This window comes from Saimiri boliviensis, chromosome 14 (genome assembly GCF_048565385.1).
Source record: "Saimiri boliviensis isolate mSaiBol1 chromosome 14, mSaiBol1.pri, whole genome shotgun sequence".
Classification (NCBI taxonomy): domain Eukaryota; kingdom Metazoa; phylum Chordata; class Mammalia; order Primates; family Cebidae; genus Saimiri; species Saimiri boliviensis.
In genome coordinates, this window is record NC_133462.1 from 34,278,420 (window position 1) to 34,299,997 (window position 21,578).

A 21,578-nucleotide genomic window follows, 5' to 3' on the forward strand; every position below is an offset into this window, starting at 1 on the left:
TGATCATGCCAGTGTATTCCAGCCTGGATGACAGAGTGGGATCTTGTCAAGAGGGAAGGGAGGGAAGCAGGGTGGGGAGAGAAGGGGAGAGTAGGAAAGGGAAGGAGAAGGGGAAGGGGAAGAGAAGGGGGTAGAGGAGGGGGAGGGGGAGCCCAGCAGTTCAAGATCAGCCTGGATAACATAGAGAAACCCTGTCTCTACAAAAAAATTTAAAATTTAGGTGGAAGTAGTGGTTCATTCCTGTATCTACCTACTTGAAAGACTGAGGGGGGAGGATCACTTGAGCCCAGGAACTCAAGACTGCAGTGAGCTATGATCAAGCCCGTGCACTCTAGCCTGGTCAACAAAGCAAGACCCTGTGTCAAAGAAAAAATTAAATTTAAGTTAAAAAGCAACCATATAGGCCGGGCGCGGTGGCTCACGCCTGTAATCCTAGCGCTTTGGGAGGCCGAGGCGGGTGGATCACGAGGTCAAGAGATCGAGACCATTCTGGTCAACATGGTGAAACCCCGTCTCTACTAAAAATACAAAAAAAAAAAAAAAAATTAGCTGGGCATGGTGGCGCACGCCTGTAGTCCCAGCTACCCGGGAGGCTGAGGCAGGAGAATTGCTTGAACCCAGGAGGCAGAGGTTGCGGTGAGCCGAGATCGCGCCATTGCACTCCAGCCTGGGTAACAAGAGGGAAACTCCGTCTCAAAAAAAAAAAAAAAAAAAAAGCAACCATATAAATCCTGCTTCCTTTGTTGCACATTATGCTTATAAAAATCATCCATCTTGCTGTGGGCAGATGTAATATCTGCTTTCATTCCTGTGTAGTAGCCCATTGGCTGAAACAGCATAATTTAGGTGACCATTCTACTTGGGACGGACATTGAGTGTGAGCTAGTTCCAGCTTGGGAATGACATATATACATGATGTTCCTATGAACATTCATGTCTTGAGAAAAATACAATTCTTTTTTGCGGGGGCAGAGAAGGTGTGCATGTGTGTGATTAAAAACAAAAGGCCGGGCATGGTGGGTCATGCCTGTAATTCTAGCACTTTGGAGGCCAAGGCGGGCGGATCACCTGAGATAGGGAGTTCAAGACCAGCCTGACCAACATGGTGTGACCCCATCTAAAAAAAAAAAAAAAATTGGCCAGATGGTGGCTCACACCTGTAATCCCAGCACTGTGGAGGCCGAGGAGGGCGGATCACTTAAGGTCAGGCGTTTGATACCAGTCTGGCCAACATGGTAAAACCCCATCTCTACTAAAATGCAAAAATTAGCTAGGCATGGTGGCTAGAGCTTGTGGTCCCAGCTACTCAGAAGGCAGAAGCTCGAAAATCCCTTGAACCCAGGAGGCAGAGGTTGCAGTGAGCAGAGATCACGCAACTGTGCTCTAGCCTGGGAGACAGAGCGAGACTTTGACTCAAAACGAAAACAAAACACAAATTCTTTTTCTTTATTGTGTATATTTTACAATATGAAACATACTCAGCAATATCTCCCACTCCTCCACCCTCAGCCCCTGGTAACACCTAATCTACTTTCTGTCTCTATGAATTTGACTACTCTAGTTCCCTCATATAACTGAATACAATTTTTACCCTTTTGTGACTGCCTTATTTCACTTAGCCTAATGTCCCCAAGGTTCATCCATGTCACAGCATTATGACAGAATTTTATTTTTTTTCTCCCAGGCTGGAGAGCAGTGGGGCAACCGCACCTCCCAGTTTCAAGCGATTCTCCTGCATCAGACTCCCCGGTAGCTAGGATTACAGGCGTGCGCTACCACGTCCGGCTTTTTGTATTTTTAATAGAGACGGGGTTCCACCATTTTGGCCAGGCTGGTCTCAAACTCTAACCTCAGGTGATGCCCGCCTCGGCCTCCCAGAGTGCTGGGATTACAGCAGTGAACCACCGCGCCCGGCCGCATTTAAATTTTAAAAAGTAATAAATGCTAGTTTAAATGCATAGAAGTAAAATTAAAAATATTATTTTTGGGGCCGGGCGCGGTGGCTCAAGCCTGTAATCCCAGCACTTTGGGAGGCCGAGGCGGGTGGATCACGAGGTCAAGAGATTGAGACCATTCTGGTCAACATGGTGAAACCCCCTTTCTACTAAAAATACAAAAATTAGCTGGGCATGGTGGCGCACGCCTGTAGTCCCAGCTACTCAGGAGGCTGAGGCAGGAGAATTGCCTGAACCCAGGAGGCGGAGGTTGCGGTGAGCCGAGATCGTGCCATTGCACTCCAGCCTGGGTAACAAGAGCGAAACTCCGTCTCAAAAAAAAAAAATATATATATATATATATATCTATATCTATATCTATATCTATATATATATACATAATTTTTTACCCAAAGAACACTGAACGCTTAAAAACACATTTTTTTGAAGTGTCAGCGTGCAGAGGAAAAAAACTGAAAATTAAAAATGACTTTAATAAGTAACTGTTTAACTAAAACTTAAAGCTATTCTTCGAAATGTATAAAATCTACAGTAACTCCTTCGCCTCACTCCCCCGCCTCTGAACTGAGGCAGCAGGGCCGTCCCTCGCCCTGCCCCGGCCCCCACCGGGCCTCGCGCTCAGGCAGCGCTTTGAACAGCCCGGCCGGCGTGCGAGGACCCCGCACGGCCAAGATGGCGGCGTCCGTGCGACAGGCACATAGCCTGCTGGGCCTGGCGGCAACCTTGGGTTCCCGTGGCTACCGGGCGCCCCCGCCCCCGCGCCGCAGGCCAGGACCCCGGTGGCCAGACCCCGAGGACCTCCTGACCCCGCGATGGCAGCTGAGTCCGCGCTACGCAGCTAAGCAGTTCGCGCGTTACGGCGCTGCCTCCGGGGTGGACCCGGGTTCGCTATGGCCGTCGACCGAGCAGCTGCGGGAGCTGGAGGCCAACGAGCGCGAATGGTACCCAAGTTTGGCGACCATGCAGGAGTCGCTGCGGGTGAAGCAGCTGGCCGAAGAGCAGAAGCGTCAGGAGAGGTGCGTGCGTGCAGGAAAACGCGGGGCTCCCCTGTGTGTCCCGTGGGCGAACTGGGCCCAAACCGTGCCTACCCCATAGGGGGCACCTCACGGCATCTACATGTTGTAGATTTATGTATACGCTCACCTGGCCGCAAAACAAACTCAGTAACAGTCCATTTAGTCATTCATCAGCAAGTCGTTTTTTTGTTTTTTTGTTTTTAAAGAGTCCTACTCTGTTGCCCAGGCTGGAGTGCAGTGGCGCGACCTCCGCCTCCAGGGTTGAAGCGATTCTCCTGCCACAGCCTCCCGAGTAGCTGGGATTATAGGCGTGAGCCACTGCGACCGGCCATCATCAGCAAGAATTTACTGAGCGCACACCGTGTGCAAGAACCCGTCCCAGGCTGGACGCGGTGGCTCACGCCTGTAATCCTAGCATCTTGGGAGGCCGAGGCAGGCCCCAAAGGGCTCCTGAGGCCAGGAGTTCGAGACCAACTTGACTAACATGACGAAACCCTGTCTCTACTACATACAAAAATTAGCCGGGCGTGGTCGCACACGCCTGTGATCCCAGCTACTAGGGAGGCTAAGGCAGGATAGCTTGAACCCTGGAGGCAGAGGTTGCAGTGAGCTGAGATTGGGCCACTGCACTCCAGCCTGGGGAAGAGAGGAAAACTACATCTCAAAACAAAACAAAATCCTGTCCCAGCAGGAAACAGGCAAGATAGTATCAGATGGCCACAGTGGACTGCCTATTAGGAAGATAAAAGAGTGAAGAGTGCCTGCCTGAGGGCAGCTTTGGTTCAGTACTCTCTGAGATGACGATGTTTAAGCAAAGACCTGAATAACCAGATTTAGCCATGGGGAGATTTCTTGGGTAAAGAGTTCCTAAGGAACAGCTGAGGCAAATGTCCTGAGATAGGATATGCCTTAAAGAAGAACCAAGTGGCAAGTGTGGCTGGGGAAAAGTGAGGGCAGGAAGGTGATGGGGGTCCTGGAACCAAGGGCAAAGGTTGGGTATGGAGGCAAGTCTGAAGGACCACAGGCATTTTTTTTTTTTTTTTTTTTTTTGAGGTGGAGTTAAGCTCTAGTTCCCCAGGCTGGAGTGCCATGGTGAGATCTCGGCTCACTACAACCTCTGCCTCCCAGGTTCAAGCAATACTCCTGCCTCAGCCTCTTGAGTAGCTGGGATTACAGGCACACGCCACCATGCCCAGCTAATTTTTAGTATTTTTAGTAGAGACGGGGTTTCACCATGTTGACCAGGATGGTCTCGATCTCTTGACCTCGTGATCCACCCGCCTCAGCCTCCCAAAGTGCTGGGATTACAGGCTTGAGCCACCGCACCCGGCCAATTTTTTGTATTTTTAGTACAGACAGGGTTTCGCCATATTGGCCAGCCTGGTCTCAAACTCCTGACCTCAGGTGATCCACCTGCCTCGGCCTCCCAAAGTGCTGAGATTACGGGCATGAGCCACTGCGCGTGGCTGAACCAGGGTTATCTGTTACAGATAATGCCACATCCTGGATGGCAGAGGGGGTAGGTCAAGTGTGTTCCTGGTATTTACCTTTCTGGTTTTCCCAATAGCATTAAGAGGAAGAAGGGATTGCCCTAATTTTAGAGATGAGGAAACTGAGGCTTGGCAAAGTGAAGTCATGTGTCTGATCACCCAGGCAGGGAATGTTGGAGCAGGGACTCCTGTTTCTGCCCTTCCTCAGCCTGATGACCCTCTTATAGGGCGGCTCAATTCTTCACTTTTCTAATCCGTAAATGAGGCTGACTAACAACAAGATCATGTCCTTTGAAGGGACGAGAATGGAACTGGAGGTTATCATCCTTAGCAAACTAACACAGGAACAGAAAACCAAATACAACATATTCTCACTTCTAAGTGGGAGCTAAATGATGAGAACACATGGACACACAGAGGGGAACACCACACATTGGGGCCTTTTGGAGGGTGGAGGGAAAGGATCAGGAAAGATAACTACTGGGTACTAGGTTTAATATCTGGGTGATGAAATAAATCTGTACAAAAAGTTAAAGAAAAAAAATGGGGCTGTGACTGGTAGCTACAAACACAAGTATTGGTGGGAAATGTCTTTCTTGCTTTCACTCCTGTGCCTAGAATTGGGCCTGGCCTACAGTAGGTACTCAGCAATGTCTGGAATAAACGTGTGAAATTGTCCATGGGAGTGGCACTTGGTGGCTCAGTAGGCGCTCAGTGAAATGTTGATTTGGCTTTGGCACGTGGGGCTTACTGGGGCTTGACACACCCTTGTGATCAAATTCATGCACAAGTAACTCTCTCTTCATCTCTTCCTGTTTCTTCACTTGTCAAGGGTTTCTCCTGACAGTTAACCTATAGGGGGAGTTGAGGAGGCTAGTGTGCAAAGGTCTATGGGTGGGATATGGGTGGGTGAGCTCTGCCCTGGCTGAGTGCCAGTGTCACGGCCCACTCTCCCTCCCTTGCAGGGAGCAGCACATTGCAGAGTGCATGGCCAAGATGCCAAGGATGATTGAGAAATGGCGACAGCAGCAGCGGGAGCGCAGGGAGAAGGCAGAGGCTGACAAGGAGAGGAGGGCCCGACTGCAGGCTGAGGCCCAGGAGCGCCTGGGCTACCAAGTGGACCCAAGGAGCGCCCGCTTCCAGGAGCTGCTCCAGGACCTAGAGAAGAAGGAGCGCAAGCGTCTCAAGGAGGAAAAACAAAGACAGAAGAAGGAGGCGCGAGCTGCTGCAATGGCTGAGACGGCAGCCCAGGACCCAGCCACCTCTGGGGCACCCAGCTCCTGAGCCTTTGTCCTTTCCCAATAAAAGCCTGCTCCCTGGCAGTCCCCCTGAAGAGATCTGTGTCCTCTCAATGTGTGCCTCTCTGGGTCCCCTGGTTCCTCCTGAAACACCTAGGGCTGGGCTGGGGAATCCCCCACTTGGCTCTACTCAAAAGGGGGACAGGGATTGCAGGCCCTGCTGACTGAGGCTTCAGGACGAGAAAAGGGGTGGGGGGGGATGCAATGGGCAAATAATAGAGAAGCAGATGGCAGAAGAGGAGAAGGCTTCTGTTTACCAACATTCATCTCCAGTAATTAGCCAATTATGGGGTCGGGGGGAGGGGGGGAAGTACAGCCAAAACAGACTGTGGTGATGATGGTGGGGACCAGGGAGAAGCAGTCCCTGTAAGGCTGGGCTGGGGTCCACTGCCTGGAAATGACACACTGGGGGAGAAGACACTGGGAGCCCCAATCTGCAAGGACTCACAGACTCCTCTCCCCCTTCCCGGCACCCATCACCACGCCTGCCTGTGCCCAGACAGCCCCCAGACTCAGACAGGTGGGCGTGGGGAGCCCCAGCAGGCACGGACCATAGGGCTGGTTTTTTAAACTTTATTCACTTCAAAACCTTTATTAGAGACACGGTTCTGTTCTGGGGTGGGGGTAGCCTTAACATTGAGCTGTTAGCCCTTCTCTAGGCCGGAGGCCAAGGCCAGACTGGGGAGGGGGCCTTGAACCTTTCAGGGCTCACCCCAGATGGAAAGATTTGGGCTGCTCCAATGGAGGATCAAATTTTGGGGCTCCAGCTTCCCCTCATCCTAGAAGAGGATGGGATGGGGGGTCCTCAGGGATTCTTCGGAAGATGGAGAAGCAAGCAGCCGCCTTTCCATCTGGCTGCAGGGAGCTGGGACAGAGGCCAAGAGGGGCCCATCTGTCGCCTCCCAGTCCTGCCAGCTTCTCTGAGCAGGCTGGGCTGGGGAGGAGGATAGGGGGACAGCTGTCTGGCCTGGGTCTTCTCAGAGCAAGATGGGAACAGGGGCCACTTTAGGAGGACAGGAAGCTGGGCTTTTTGCTCATTTTTTTTAAGGTTTTTGATTCTTTTTCCCACTTCTTAAATAAACATGAATATATATATATATTTTTTCTTTTATAAAACTTTCATGGAGTAGGGGTAGGGTGGGGGTTTTGGTGGCCTGGCCTCCTGGCATCACTCGTCATCAAAGTTCTGACTCAAGAGGAAGTTGGCAGCCAAGTTCTCGTTTTTTTCACACGCGAAATAGGCCTGGATAACCAGGCTCTCTGGGAACCCCAGGGCCTTCAACTGTGGGAAGATGGGTAAGTGTGAGCAGTAGAGGGTAGGGGTTCTGCCCACCTGCAATTCCCCCACATCCAGACCTCTTACCCTCTCTATAGCTTCTTTCTCCTGTGGCGTCACCTGGATGTAATTCATCTGCGGGGCCTCCTCTCCTATGGCACCCACCTCCGCCTCCACATCTGAGATGTCCGCCAGTTCCCCAGGGGGTTCGTTCAGCATCTGGATGAACTGCTCCTGGTGCCGGCTAATTTGCTGCAGGAGAGGGTGGGGAAGAGAGGGTAATTCACAGCCCTTGTTCCCTCCTCTCCCCAGGACTTCACAGCCCTTGCTTTTTCATTCAGTCAGGCAAATCTCCAGAGGAGCCTATTCTGGCCAAACATAGCAGACAACACAAGCCCTGCTCTGGTGGAGCTGATGATGGGCTTTAAGTGAGCCAAGAAATGGGCCAGGCATGGTGACTCATGCCTATAATCCTAGCACTTTGGGAGGCAAAGGCAGGTGGATCACTTGAGATCAGGAGTTCGAGACCAGCCTGGCCAACATGGTGAACCCCCATCTCTACTAAAAAGAGAAGCAGCAGCCAGGTGTGGTGGCAGGCGCCTGTAATCCCAGCTACTCAGAAGGCTCAGGCATGAGACAACGCAAAAGGCGGAGGTTGCAGTAAGCCACTGTACTCCAGCATGGACAACAAAGCAAGACCATCTTGAATAAAGAAAGAAAGAAAGAAACAGGCTGGGCACAATGGCTCATGCCTGTAATCCAAGCACTTTGGGAGGCCCAGGCAGGCGGATCACTTGAGGCCAGGAGTTCAAGACCAGCCTGGCCAACATGGCAAAATCCCCATCTCTACTAAAAATACAAAAATTAGCTGGGTGTTGCCGGGCGCTGTGGCTCACGCCTGTAATCCCAGCTCTTAGGGAGGCAGAGGCGGGAGGATAGCTTGAGCCCAGGAGTTCGAGACCTGCCTGGGCAACATAGCGAGACCCCGTTCTCCACAAAAAGGAAAAAAACAAAAAGACAAAAAAAAAAAAAAAAAAAAAAAAAAATTAGCTGGGTGTGATGGCAAGTGCCTGTAATCCCAGCTACTCAGAAGGCTAAGGTAGGAGAATCCCTTGAACCGGGAGGCGGAGGTTGCAGGGTACTGAGACTGTACCACCACACTCCAGCCTGGGTGACAGACTCTCAAAAATATAAATAAATAAATCAACAAATAAATAAATGAGCCAATAAATGAAACCAGACAACTGCAAGTGTCTGGCTAGAAAGGAACTGCGGATGAGGGCTGGAGGAGAGGTCTGCAGCATGGGGGATGCAGAGGGTTTCCTCCAGGTAAAGCAGACAGCAAGTGCAAAGACCCAGGGTGGACGCATCTGGGAAATCTCAGAAGCAAGAAATCTCAGAAGCAAGAACAGAGTGAACAGGGAAGGGAAGAGGGAGGAGGCAGATAATAAGACCAGAGAGGAAGGCCCAAGTCAGACCCATTTTCTAGAGCAGTGGAAAGCCACGGTCGTGACAGTTATTCAGGAAAAGACGTGGTCTGAATCTTTTAGAAAGGTGAACTTGGCCAGGTGTGGTGGCTCATGCCTGTAACCCCAACAACTTGGGAGGAAAGGCAGGAGGGACTGCTTGGGCCCAGGAGTTCAAGACCAGCCTGGGCAATATAAAACCTGTCTCTATTCCCCCAAATCAAACCAAAACCAAACCAAAAAATGTGAACTCATCTGGGTGTTGGGTTTGGGTATGTGGAAGTTCATTTGTTCGTTTTCATTTCTGTTCTTTTTAAGACAGTCTCACTCTTTCACCCAGGCTGGAGTGCAATGGAGCAATCTCGGTTCACTGCAATTTCTGTCTTCTGGGTTCAAGCAATTCTCGTGCCTCAGCCTCCCAAACAGCTGGGACTACAGTGGCCCGCCACCATGCTCAGCTACTTTTTGTAGTTTTAGTAGAGACGGGGTTTCGCCATGTTGGCCAGGCTGGTCTCAAACTCCTGACCTCAACTGATCTGCCCACTGCTCAATTTGGTCTCCCAAACTGCTGGGATTACAGGTGTGGGCTGCTGTGCCCAGCCTGGGTATCTGGAAGCTCTGATACAACTCTCTCTGCTCTTGTCTACATCTGACCATTTTCACATTAAAGAAAGTGTTTTAAAGTCAATGGACTGTGGTACTGTGCAGTGGCAGAGGCCCTGGAGAAGGCTGCCAGGGAGCTGGAGTGCAGGGAGGGGCTGGATGGGAAGAGACAGGACAGGAGAGGGACCCCAGCTGGCCCCCAAGGCCTGAGGCTGAAGCAACCCCAGGCTGGTCCTTGCAGAGATGGGGGAGAGCTGGGGAATGTTCAAAGTCTTAGAAGTCTAGTCTAAGGCCGGGTGCTGTGGCTCACGCCTGTAATCCCAGCACTTTGGGAGGCGGAGGTGGGCGGATCACGAGGTCAAGAGATCAAGATCATCCTGGCCAACATGGTAAAACCCCCGTCTCTACTAAAAAAATACAAAAAAATTAGCTGGGCATGGTGGCGCATGCCTGTGGTCCCAGCTACTCGGGAGGCTGAGGCGGGCAGATCATGAGGTCAGGAGATAAAGACCATCCTGGCCAACATGGTGAAACCTCGTCTCTACTAAAATACAAAAAAATTAGCCAGGTGTGGTAGCGCACACCTGTAGTCCCAGCTGCTCAGGAGGCTGAGGCAGGGGAATCACTTGAATGGGGTGGCAGAGGATGCCATGAGCCAAGATCATGCCACTGCAACAGAGCAAGACTCCATCTCAAAAAAATAAATAAATTTTAAAAAGCACTTTGATGGACAGATTAAGCCAGCCATGGAACATGGCATTCAGAGAGGCTTGGGCTGGTTACACAGATGTGGGGGTCCTTGGGCTGGGCGCGGTGGCTCACACCTGTAATCCAAACACTTTGGAGGCCAAGGCAGGCGGATCACCTGAGGTCGGGAGTTCAAGACCAGCCTGACCAACATGGTGAAACCCCATCTTTATAAAACACACACACACACACACACACACACACACATATATATATATATATATATATATATATATACATATATATATATATACACACATATATATAAAAGATTTGGGGGCCCCCATATAGACTGAAGGCCCCAGGACACTATGAGGGAGGACTAAGTACAGATGAAGATCAGGACTGGGTAGGAGAAGCTGGCAAGGGACTAAGAAATGAAAGAAGGGGCAGACAGCAGGGTCAAGTCAAGACAGGTGGGCACTTCACAGAGGACCCAGAGGAACCTGCTTGCACCCAGATGCCCACCCCTCTACTCTTCCTGTGAACATTTAAAGGCCAAGGTGGAGCCTCACTGAGCACAGCGGTCCCAGAGCCAACTGGGACACAGCTGTCCTGGGTGATGTCATGTCACCTTACAGACATTTACGTAGTGCCATCTGTATGTGGAGCCAGAGCCAGAGTCCCAGCCCAGGACCCTGAGGCAGCAAGCAGACACATACTCTACCAGCTGTGTGGCCCTGGGAATGACAGGCTGCTCTAAGCTTGTAGTGTCTTCTTCTGCAGGAGGTGATGTTGACAGCACCCACACCTCACAAGGTAGTTGGGAAGACTGAGAAACCGTGGGGGTCGACAGGTCACAGGAAGCATGGGAGTGTTGGGGAAGAATGTGCTTAGTCCTGCTTTCCAGGATTAGATTGACTCCTATATGTTATGGACTCTGGTGCCCGCAGGGAAGGGAAATGGTGGCTGCCCTGGCTCCCTCTGCCCCCTCTGCCCCCCTCTGCCCCCCTCTGCCCCTGGGATCACACCTGCAAAAGCTGAGGGTTCTCCTGGCCCAGCTGTTGGAGCAGAGCGGGCAGCAGTGCAGGGTTCTGCTGAATCACCTGCCGCATGTTCTGGAACTGGGGCTGGTCCCGCAGAAACTCCAGGGGGTTCTCTCCTGCTGGTAGTAGGAAGGGGTGCAGTCAGACACTGAGCTGGGCTCCCAGGAGCACTGCGGGGTGGAGTGTGGTGTGAATCAGGTAACTGGAGGACAGATGCCGCACGTGCACACCCACCTGCTTCCGTAGCTGGCTGCTCCGATACCTGGCTCTCCTGGACAGAACCGTGTTCTGGTTCGGGGCTCCCAGGAATTCCCTGTCAGGGGTCCTATTTAGTTCTAATGCACAGACCTCCTGTTGCCACCCTCCTCCATGCCCTGGCAGGACACAGATGAGGCCTCGGCCCTGCCCTCTGGAAGCCCACCCATCACTCACATCCAGCCTCTTGTGGGATACCTTTAGTGGCTGGAATTACTACCCAAAGGATTTTCTGGGCAGATTTTGCCTCCCCAACTGCCCATGAGAGCAGTGAAGCCCTTGGACCTCCCTCAAGGCCTCCCCGGGAGGCGGCTGCCCCACCTCACCGTGAGCAGATACTCCACGGCTCGGTGGGGGTTGTTGTAGCTTGCTCTCAGGGCGGCCACGACCTGCTCCCGCTCATAGCCCATGGACATGATCTCCGTGAGCATCGTCTCATACTCAGAGCCCGTCACTGTGGAGGGAGCAGCAAAGCCTGGGTTACCAGGAAGAGGAAAGGGCAGCTCCCAGGCCCTCCCGCACCCAGACAAGGCCCAGCTGATGGCTGGGACACCCAGTCGCTTCTGCCCTGGGGACCACCCACCCACCTAGCGTGGAGGCTGCGTCTTCCTCTCGCCCGCTGCTACCTGAAGAGGGAACAGAGCTGCAAATTCAAGAAAGAGAAATCGGATCCTGCCTTCTGGCGGCCTGCCCTCCCTCCAGTTGTGTGGGACAACATATGTGGGTGCTGGAATGTGCTGGAAGGACAGGGCCCAAGCTGGGGCTGCTGCCCACGCCTTACCCCGACACGGACTCTGGGGACGTTGTGGGGGCGGATTCCTCCGACGGGCTCTTGTCCTCTCCGGCAGCAGGTGGGGGATGGGACATGCCTGAGGTAGGGGCGGGCGGGAAGGATGTAGAGGACTCTGGGGCAGCTGTGGGTGAGGCCTCTGGGGGTGCTGAGGTACCCTGGACAGCTTTGGTCTGCAACAGCAAGAAAAAGGGAGCTGGCATCAGCAACCCTATCAGACCTAACAACCCGCTCTGCTGTGGCCCCACCCTGTTCATAGCTAATCTCTCCTGGGCACACAGGCTCTTTGCCAGCTCCCCAGCTCATCCACCCACCCTTCCAGCCAGCACACGTCACCCACCTTGGTCACCATGACGACTACAAAATTCTTCTCATCAATGCGATAGTCCCTGATGGGGACATCATCGCTCAAGATCTTGCCGGCATAAATAAGTTTCTGTCCAGCCACAGGGAAAGCATCACGACCTTTCTCAGCTTCTATCTTCTCCTTTAGTACCTTCACCTAGAGGGAGGGGTACAGACAGTCACTGGAGAACCCAAGATTCTCTCTTCCCTTCTAGTTTAGGACGGAGAGGCTGCAAGCCCTGACGGCAGAGGCAAGCAAGATTTATAAAGCTTTCTCAGCATCTAAAGCATGCTAGACTTGAATTCATTCAATCATCATGCCATTCATTACAGTATTTATTAATATTAAACAACTATTAGGTGCCAAGTGCTGTTTTAGACATGGAGACCACAGCTCAACAACAAAAAACACAAGTCCCTGCTCTTAAGGAGAGAACAGTAATGTGAAAAAAAATGTAATTTCAGGTGGTATAAAGTATGAGAACAAAACAGAATAAAGGGGACAGCCCCCCGCCACACACTCTACCTTGAACAATAACAGTGACTACTAATTAATAGTCCTTTTTTTTTTTTTTTAATTTTAAGAGACGGGATCTCACTGCTGCCCACACTGAATTGCAGTGGCACAATCATAGCTGACTGCAGCCTCAAACTCCTGGGTTCAAGTGGTACTCTCACCCAGCCTCGGGGGTAGCTGGGAATAAAGGTGCACACCACCACTCCAAGCTAATTTAAATTTTTTTCTTTTTTGTAAATAGAGTATCCCTGTTAGGCTGGCTGGTCTCAAACTCCTGGCCTCGAGCAATCCTCCTGCCTCTGCCTCCCAATCATTAGGATTACAGAGGCATGAGCCACCGTGCTTGGCCAATAGTGCTACCGTAATTGTTTATGCATCATACCTTTTAAGCTTCCCAACTATCAAATATGTATCATTGACCTCATTTTATTTATTCATTTTTGTTTCTTCTTTTTGTGGACAACAGGGTCTCGCTGTGTTGCCAGGATGATCTCAAATTCCTAGGCTCAAGGGATCCTCTTGTCTCTGCCTCCCTAAGTGCTGTAATTACAGGCAGAAGCCAGCAGGCGACCGGCTCATTTTATATTTGAGAAAACGGAGGCACAGAGAGGTTAACTTGTCCAAAGCCAAAAAGGTGAGGTGATCAAAAAATGTGAGTTTTCTTTTCTACAAAAAGTGGACTTCAATGCCTCCCTCACGGTGCAAAAAGTGCCAAGTACCCAACAGACATTCACTATGCTTTAATTAGATCCTAATTCTACTTTCGGCTAAAAGGGCATCATAACGTTTATATCGTGGACGCTCACACAAGGCAGAACCTAATTTGAATCCCAGCTCTACCATTACCTGTGTGTGACTGTGGCAAAGTTCCTTAAGCCCTAGGTTTCTACATCTGTAAAATGGTCAGAGGTCCAATGACAAGCCCGTTTTGCAGAGCAGTAAAATAACAATAAAACGATCGGTGACTTATAAAAAGTAAACGGTCAACAAACACGAACCACCAAAATATAAAGACTGAGACCCGTTTATTATCATTAACATCGTAGTTGTCGTTACTACTCGGTTATCTCCTGGTCATTACTCCTAGATTCGACCACCACTGTCCCAAAGAGACGCCTGCAAAGCTGGGAACGTGGAGCCCCGGTACTGGAGAGCCTGGCCTGCCCACGAATCCGAGCCAATAGCTCCTGCGCCCCGCGAGAACGCTGACATTGGAGCCGGGCCCTGGCCAGCGCCCCGGGGGTGGGGCCTTGTCCGGAGACCGGCCCAGGAGCGCCGCGCGATCCGCTGGGAGCTGGGCCAAAGACCACCGTGGGGAGGTCCATGAAAGTCCGGCAGGTTGGGGGTCTGGGCAGGGCCCAGCCCGCGCCGTCCTCCCAGCCCCTCCCGTTGGGATCCCAGCCTCCCTGCCACCACCCCACCCGCAGCACCCGTCGCTCCCGCCCTCGGGCTCCGGCCCGGCCCGCACCGTCTCGTCAGGCTCCATGCGGATCTTGAAGGTCTGCTGCTGCAGCGTTTTGAGCGTGATGGTGACGGCCATGGCGGGGCCCGAGCAAACGCGGCGGCCCCGTGATCCTCACACAACATGCAACTCACGCCGCCGCCATCTTAGCGCCCAGCCGCGCCGCGTGCCGACCACTTCCGGGGCAGGCAATGCGTGCGCTGACCACCAGCGTACGTGACCTGCGCTCGCCTCCCCTCGCCCTTGGCCTTTGTGGGCATGCGCACAAGTGCGTCCTCGGGCGGGGCATGCGCAGACTAAACTCCGCGTTGTGCAAGGGAAGGGGGCTTCACGCTCTGCCAGCACACGTGGTCTCATGAGTGACGGCATGCCCATTAGCAGTGACGTCATGGGGCTACAAATGACTGGCGTCCCCACTTAGACTCTCAAATGAGTTTTCTTGATATTTAACACAAATTTTCATGTCCTTGCACTTGTTACAGACATACGTATTTCTTCTATAAAAATATTTTCTGCCTCTTCAAAATAAGGTGTTTGAGTCTGTCTCTGTCACCCAAGCTGGAGTGCAGTATTGAGATCTTGGCTCACTGCCCTCTGCCTCCCAGTGAAATTACAGGGACCCCCAACCACGAAGAGATACTTTTGTATTTTTAGTAGAGATGGGGTTTCACCATGTTGGCCAGGCTGGTCTCAACCTCCTGATCTACCTGCCTGGGCCTCTCGAAGTGCTAGGATTACAGGCCTTGAGCCACTGTGCCCGGCCACCAAAAGTTTTATTCTGGTATGGCCATCCTGGCAGGAGCCCTGTAGAGCAAAGTGTAAGTTACTGAAAACTAGAAATACCTGACAGGCCACCAAGAGGAAAAAAAAAAAAACCTTAAGTTGGAAGTGGGGGCAAGGGGCCATTTTGTACCCTCATTCTTGAGGCATTTGGATTTTTGAAATGAACCTCCAATTTTAGTTCTGGGTCTCCTGCCAGTACTTTTAATCTGACCCCAAAAAGTATTTAAAGATGCTAACTTTCAAAGCCTTCCTATATTAAATACAGAATTATTTCCATAAATCCCTTGAATGTACCAATCATGGAGGCTTCCCAGAGGAGTTGGGCTGAGCCACAGGACCCCAAAAGGAATTGAAGCACGAAGGAGGCCACTTTAAGGGGCAGTGTGAACCAGATTGTGCCACTGCACTCCAGCCTGGGCAACAGAGCAAGACTGTCTTAAGAATAAACAGAACTAAAACTTACCAGTTAGGTTCATGAATTCATTGAGTTGATATGTATTTACAGCAGCAAGAGCCATTCCCTCGTTAGTTTTGAGGGTTATGGGATAAATAAGGGACCCTGGAATCTGTGGAACACTCAGCAACCTCCCTAGCAACAGCTGAAAAAGGAGATATACTGGAGAACACCCTCCCTTCCAAAAAGACCACTGCTGGCTTTCCTGAAGTCTTTCCCCAGAAGGAGACACAGGAGGGAGACACAAAACTTAATTTAATAGAAATTTTGTTTGTAGTTCTTACATTCTCAGTGTGAGCCGATCTGGGACCCACTGCCCCACCTAGAAGTGGCCCAGTCCTGGGGGCAGGGGAAAAAGGGAGGGGTAAAATGAGAAGAGCCCCATTCTTCCTCAGTGCTGGGGGGCTGGAGATGCCACCCCCTTCTTCTGCCCCCCTCTGGGCTCCAGGAAGGAGAGCAGATGGAATCTTAGGCCTGCGGCTTCTCCACATCACTGCCCCCCACCCAGGTTGGAGGGGAGCTAAGAGATACTGTGAGAGAAGGGGACAGAAGCAAGAAAAGATGTTGATCAAGAAAAATGAAAACCGTGGGTGAGGGCTGAAGGAGAATCAAAGATAAAACACCAGTTAAAAAAAAAAAAAGAAAAGAAAAAGAAAAAAAAAGGCACAGGGGGAGGAGTGGGAGAGGGGAACAAAACCAAAATCTACCCCAAATCCGAACCAGCCTGGAAAAAAATGAAAGTTCTTGAGTCTCATAGAGACATTATTTGGCGCAGCCGGCTCTGCGGCAGGAGCGCTCAGGCCTCAGTCCAGCCCTGGAGACAAGCCTCTACAGCTCGTCCTTGGCCTGGCCGGGGACATCTTCCTCCTCATCTTCTTCCTTGTCCTCCTCCTCATCTTCATCCTCATCTTTGTCGTCATCGTCCTCCTTGTCCTCTGCCTCCTCCTCCTCTTTGCGCTTTTTGTCTTCTTCCTCCTCCTTGAGCCTCTGCTCCTCGTCCTGTTTATCCTTCATTTGCTTCTCTGCTGCCTGCAAGCAGAGCACATACCTCAGGGCCTAGCCCCTGACAGCCCTGCCTGACCCCCACCATCGGGACTGGGAACAGGCCTCACCTTTGTTACACCCCACGTCTCATTGCCAAACTCCTCGGCATATGCCTCATCGTTGGTGATGAGGAAGTTGTCAAAGATGGTGCCAGACTTGACCTGGGGGATGAATGGGAAGGATCGTCAGAGGTGACACCCGACAACCCTTGCTTTGGACAGGGTTTCCACCTGTGGTTCTATAACCACTATATCCTGCTTCCTGCATCTGCAGAGAAGACCAGGAACACTACTGACACTGCAGTTAAAAAGAGAGAGAGACGGCCAGACACAGCGGCTCATGCCTGTAATCCCAGCACTTTGGAAGGCTGAAGCAGGCAAATCACTTGATACCAGGCATTCAAGACCAACCTGGGCAACATGGTTAAACCCTGTCTCTACTTAAAAAAAAAAAAATATATATATATATATAAGCCCGGCATTGTGGTGCATGCCTGTAATTCCAGCCACTCAAGAGGTTGAGGCATGAGAATTGCTTGAACCTGGGAGGCAGAGTGAGCCATGATCACACCACTGTGTGCCAGCCTGAGTGACAGAGCAAGACTCAAAAAAAAAAGATGGGCCAGGCGCGGTGGCTCAAGCCTGTAATCCCAGCACTTTGGGAGGCCGAGGTGGGTGGATCACGAGGTCAAGAGATCGAGACCATCCTGGTCAACATGGCGAAACCCCGTCTCTACTAAAAATACAAAAAATTAGCTGGGCATGGTGGCACGTGCCTGTAATCCCAGCTACTCAGGAGGCTGAGGCAGGAGAATTGCCTGAACCCAGGAGGTGGAGGTTGCGGTGAGCCGAGATGGCGCCATTGCACTCCAGCCTGGGTAACAAGAGCGAAACTCCGTCTCAAAAAAAAAAAATTTTAAAAATAAATAAATAAAAAATAAATAAAAATAAAGAAAATCTTGTATGAAAAAAATGTTAGGGCCAGGTGCTGTGGCTCACGCCTATAAGCCCAACATTTAAAAAAAAAAAAAAAAAGATGGAGAGACTCGGGTGCTGGATGCCGGAATACCCGGTTCAAACCCCGGCTTTGCAGTTTCCTGCCCTCATGACCTTGGGTCACTGACTTCACTTCTCTGCACCAGTTTCTGTTTCTCTCTCTCCTGTTCAGGTACCTACTACATGCCAGGTACTGTCCTGGGCATAGAAGGTATTTCAGTGACCAAAAAAATTCAGTGCCAGCTTTTTTTTGAAACAAGGTCTCACTCCATCACCCAGGCTGGAGTGCAGTGACACAGTCATGGCTCACTGGAGCCTCAATGCCCCAGGCTCAAGTGATCCTTTCTTCCTAGGTAGCCAGGACTACAGGTATGCACCACATCTGGCTAATTTTAAAGTTTGTGTAGAGATGAGGTCTCACTATGTTGCCAAGCAAGGTTGAGCTGTCAAACTCCTAGCCTGAAGCAATCCTCCTGCCTCAGCCTCCTAAAGTACTGTGATTATAAGGGTGAGCCACTATGCCTAGCCCCAGCTAACTTTGTGTTCCCTGACCACTTTCTAGCTTTCTAGGGGTATTTAAAGAAGTTGATTTGCATAAAAGTACTTGGGGAAGTACCTGGTGCACAAGAAGTACAACCTCAAAGGGTCTGCTGTGAGGACTCCATAAGGACACACCAGGAAGTACTGTTTAGAGAAGTACCATTTTTGAGTCAGACCTTCCTGGGGTGTGATCCTACCCTGTCCCTTTCCTCCTGGGTGATGGTAAGCACTTGAGGTACCCCAAAGATCCTCCTTTTCCCTCCAAGTCTCACCTGCCAGAGGTCCAGGCCCAGCACACCAAAGTTATCATAGGCATAGATATTGGGATCAGGGGAATACTCGGGATTGTCAATTTCTGGGTGGATCCAAGTACCCTTGTAATCTGGGTTGTCGATCTGTCGGGGCTTCCACTCGCCCTGCAGAAGGCATAAGGGAGAAAAGAACCAGAGGGTGAGTGAGGTTGATGGACTCCCCACTGTGAGCTCCAGCCCTGCTCAGAACCCCAAACTCACCTTGTACTCAGGGTTCTGAATCACTGGGGGTTCCCACTCTCCATCCATCTCTTCATCCCAGTCCTCAGGCTTCTTAGCATCAGGGTCAGGAATATGCTCAGGCTTGTCCCAGTCCTGGAGGGTAGAAGAGGCCAGAGTTGGCCCAGCTGTCCTACACACCCTCCAGTGTGGAAAGCAGACCCCCTCCCTAAACACCAACCTCAGGCTTGGAGTCTGTGGGATCATCGATCTTGGCCCGCTCATCCCAGTCGTCCGGTTTTGAAGCAGCAGGATCCTTTATCTTCTTGGGTGGCAGGAAGTCCCAATCATCCTCCAAGGACCCCGACTCCACCTGGCTGTTGTCGATCTTCACCTCGTAGGTATTGTCCGGTCGCACAATCAGTGTGTACAGGTGTGTAAACTCATCATCCTGAAGAAGGAAGGAGGTGATTGGGGCCCCCCTAGTCAGGCCGACCTCTGAACCTCCCATGACAGCCATTTGCCACCACCACCCCCAGGCACACCTTGCAACGGATGTCCTTGTTGATCAGCACGTTCTTGCCCTTGTAGTTGAAGATGACATGAACCTTCTTGGTGCCAGGGCCACAGATGTCAGGACCTAGGTGGGAAGCAGAGCCAGTTAAGAGTCAGAGACTACCCACCATTTCCAGGCCCTCTCCCCTCTACAAAAGGAAACCCTGGTTCTTAAACTTGGTCTGTCAAGGCTGAAAAGAGGGACTCAGACCTCGATGCTGTCTTGAATGAACTGTGCTGGAGCCTTAAGTTTAAAGAAAAAAGAAAATCAGCATTCTAGAACTCAACACCCTCATTTGTTAAGATTGGGAATTATATACGATCATACAAATTAAATTAACAGCCTAGATCTGTGATAAGGCAATAAATTGTTGCTGTGACCCTGTGACCTATTCTTTTTTTTTTTTTTTTTTTTTTTGAGACGGAGTTTCGCTCCTTACCCAGGCTGGAGTGCAATGGCGCGATCTCCGCTCACCGCAACCTCCGCCTCCTGGGTTCAGGCAATTCTCCTGCCTCAGCCTCCTGAGTAGCTGGGATTACAGGCACGTGCCACCATGCCCAGCTAATGTTTTTGTATTTTCATTAGAGACGGGGTTTCACCATGTTGACCAGGATGGTCTCGATCTCTTGACCTCGTGATCCACCCGCCTCAGCCTCCCAAAGTTCTGGGACTACAGGCTTGAGCCACCGCGCCCGGCTGCCGTGACCTATTCTTTTAGCTCCCCTCCCAAAGAAAATCATGATTACATGCTTTCCATCCTCTCAAAAATCACTTTTCTGAGATGTAAGGAACTCAGTGGGGTCTGAGTCTCCCTCCAACTAATGGGACAGAGGTCAGCACCAAGAAGCAGCCCCTCACCAAACATAATGTTATATTCTGAGTCTCCGTGCATGTCCGTCTGGTCCAAACTATTAGGAAACAGCTTCACATAGCCGCCCCCACAGTCGATGTTCTGCTCATGTTTCACCGTGAACTGCACCACTAGTGTCTGCCCTTTGTTGCTGAAGGGCTCAAAACTGGCCGACAGAGCATAAAAGCGTGCATCCTGGCTTGTCTGCAAACCTGAAACGGGATAACAGTGAGGTCACCGTTGGGCCCTGACCCCCGAGAACCCAAGATCTCTGGGTCCTAGAGAATACAAACGACTCCCCTTTCCTCCACCTGCTCTCCTAGGAGACTGTCCCGGCTGTGTGCAGACAATGACTTCTGCCAGGAAGTCCTCCCGGATCTGAGCACCCACTCTTACCTTTATCTTTCTCCTGGTCACCGTAGAACTTGCCGGAACTGAGGGCGAATTTGCCAAAATCGGACTTGTGTTTGGATTCGATCCAGCGGGAAGTCCACCCATCTAAGTGGGAGGTTAGAGGGGTCGGTCAGCGCGGCTGTGCTGATCCCCCCCACCAAACATCTGCCGAGAGCCACAAGCTGCTGGGGACAGGTAAGGAGATTCCCCGACTCTCCCCACCCCAAGCTCTAGTTTGACACCTCAGGTGCCTTAAGAGATCCTCAGGCGAACCCTAACTCCCGCTGCGGGTGGCCGCTGCGCCCTCCGCGCTCCCCAGGGACGCACAAGAGGGATCGCCCTCGGCTCTAGGCCCCGGGGACCACCATGCTGGCCCCCAAAGCAATAATTACGGGCAACAACGCAGATCCGGGATGGGGGCCGGCCGTGTCGGCCTCGAGGCGAAATCAGGCGTTACCTCCGTCCAGAAACTGCTCCTTGAAGTAGACCGCGGGCTCGGCGGCAGCCAGGCCGAGGAGGCCGAGCAGTAGCGGCACGGATAGCAGCATGGCGGGCCGAGGGGGCGGCGGCGCGCTGGCCCTTTAAAACGACTCCGGGGCAGCGGCTCTGCAGTACGAACTGCCGCCGCCGCCCGCCTTGAATTTTTATACCCATCCGCCTCTCAAACCAGCCTGACCCAGCCATTGGGCCCGCCCCTGACACTTTATCATTGGACTGTGCTCACGGTTGTCTTTTCCCATTGGACCTTTATCGGTTCACTAAGTTCGGCTGCGCCTCGGAACGCTGGGTTCCCAGATGGCCGATTTCTATTGGCCTCACAGCTGACCAATGAGACACGACCACGCGTTGTGGGGGACGCCCACTGCTGAGGTGGGGGCCGCGAGCCCCTCAGGCCAGGTCATGTGACCAGACCTAAACCCAACCCCGCCCTCGCCTGCGTGCGTCTTTCCTCATCTGGGCGTTTAAAGCACCGGCGCGAGCGCAGGTGTCTCCACGCGGGACCGGAACCCTGTCCCAGCTTCTCTTCCTGGGCAAGGCTTTTCTAGCCATTCTTATCTTGCATTTGGGAACCAGCACCCTACCGCCGCTCCCCCATTCCCGCCCGAGATGGGACAGAGCTCAGGGGTTGGGACCCTGGGGCTTCGCTGCACCCCAGTGCTGCAGCCACGCGGGCCAATGGGAAAAATGCCAGCTCTCTCCTCCTTCTGCCCCTAGTGCCCTGGCAGCCTATCGGACTGCTGCTGTGTGAACTGGGGCAAGTCACTTAACCTCTCTGAAGTAACAGAC

The 21,578-nt window shown here is 51.9% G+C and overlaps 3 protein-coding genes across 4 annotated transcripts; 1 reads left to right on the forward strand and 2 right to left on the reverse strand.

Moving 5' to 3' along the window:
- Positions 1-2,587: 2,587 nt before the first annotated feature.
- On the forward strand, positions 2,588-5,796 carry GADD45GIP1 (GADD45G interacting protein 1). Its single transcript, XM_003941728.4, has 2 exons — positions 2,588-2,971; positions 5,427-5,796. Exons 1-2 carry the CDS (start codon positions 2,628-2,630, stop codon positions 5,743-5,745), a joined length of 663 nt encoding a protein of 220 aa, XP_003941777.1. The 5' UTR covers positions 2,588-2,627; the 3' UTR covers positions 5,746-5,796.
- Positions 5,797-6,318: 522 nt separating this feature from the next.
- RAD23A (RAD23 homolog A, nucleotide excision repair protein) lies at positions 6,319-14,432 on the reverse strand. 2 transcript variants are annotated; one of them, XM_003941723.4, is made up of 9 exons: positions 14,213-14,432; positions 12,223-12,384; positions 11,874-12,055; positions 11,680-11,735; positions 11,419-11,546; positions 11,072-11,150; positions 10,823-10,956; positions 7,123-7,287; positions 6,319-7,041 (listed from the first exon to the last, which is right to left on the reverse strand). In XM_003941723.4, exons 1-9 carry the CDS (start codon positions 14,282-14,284, stop codon positions 6,928-6,930), a joined length of 1,092 nt encoding a protein of 363 aa, XP_003941772.1. In that variant the 5' UTR covers positions 14,285-14,432; the 3' UTR covers positions 6,319-6,927. The 2 variants fall into 2 exon arrangements, with proteins under 2 accessions (XP_003941772.1, XP_010327763.1); XM_010329461.3 differs by having other exon boundaries at positions 10,823-10,953; positions 14,213-14,430.
- A 1,248-nt stretch (positions 14,433-15,680) lies between these two features.
- On the reverse strand, positions 15,681-20,919 carry CALR (calreticulin). Its single transcript, XM_010329462.3, has 9 exons — positions 20,749-20,919; positions 20,295-20,396; positions 19,907-20,110; positions 19,038-19,132; positions 18,734-18,943; positions 18,535-18,648; positions 18,295-18,438; positions 16,556-16,648; positions 15,681-16,472 (listed from the first exon to the last, which is right to left on the reverse strand). Exons 1-9 carry the CDS (start codon positions 20,837-20,839, stop codon positions 16,272-16,274), a joined length of 1,254 nt encoding a protein of 417 aa, XP_010327764.1. The 5' UTR covers positions 20,840-20,919; the 3' UTR covers positions 15,681-16,271.
- Between the last annotated feature and the right edge of the window lie 659 nt (positions 20,920-21,578).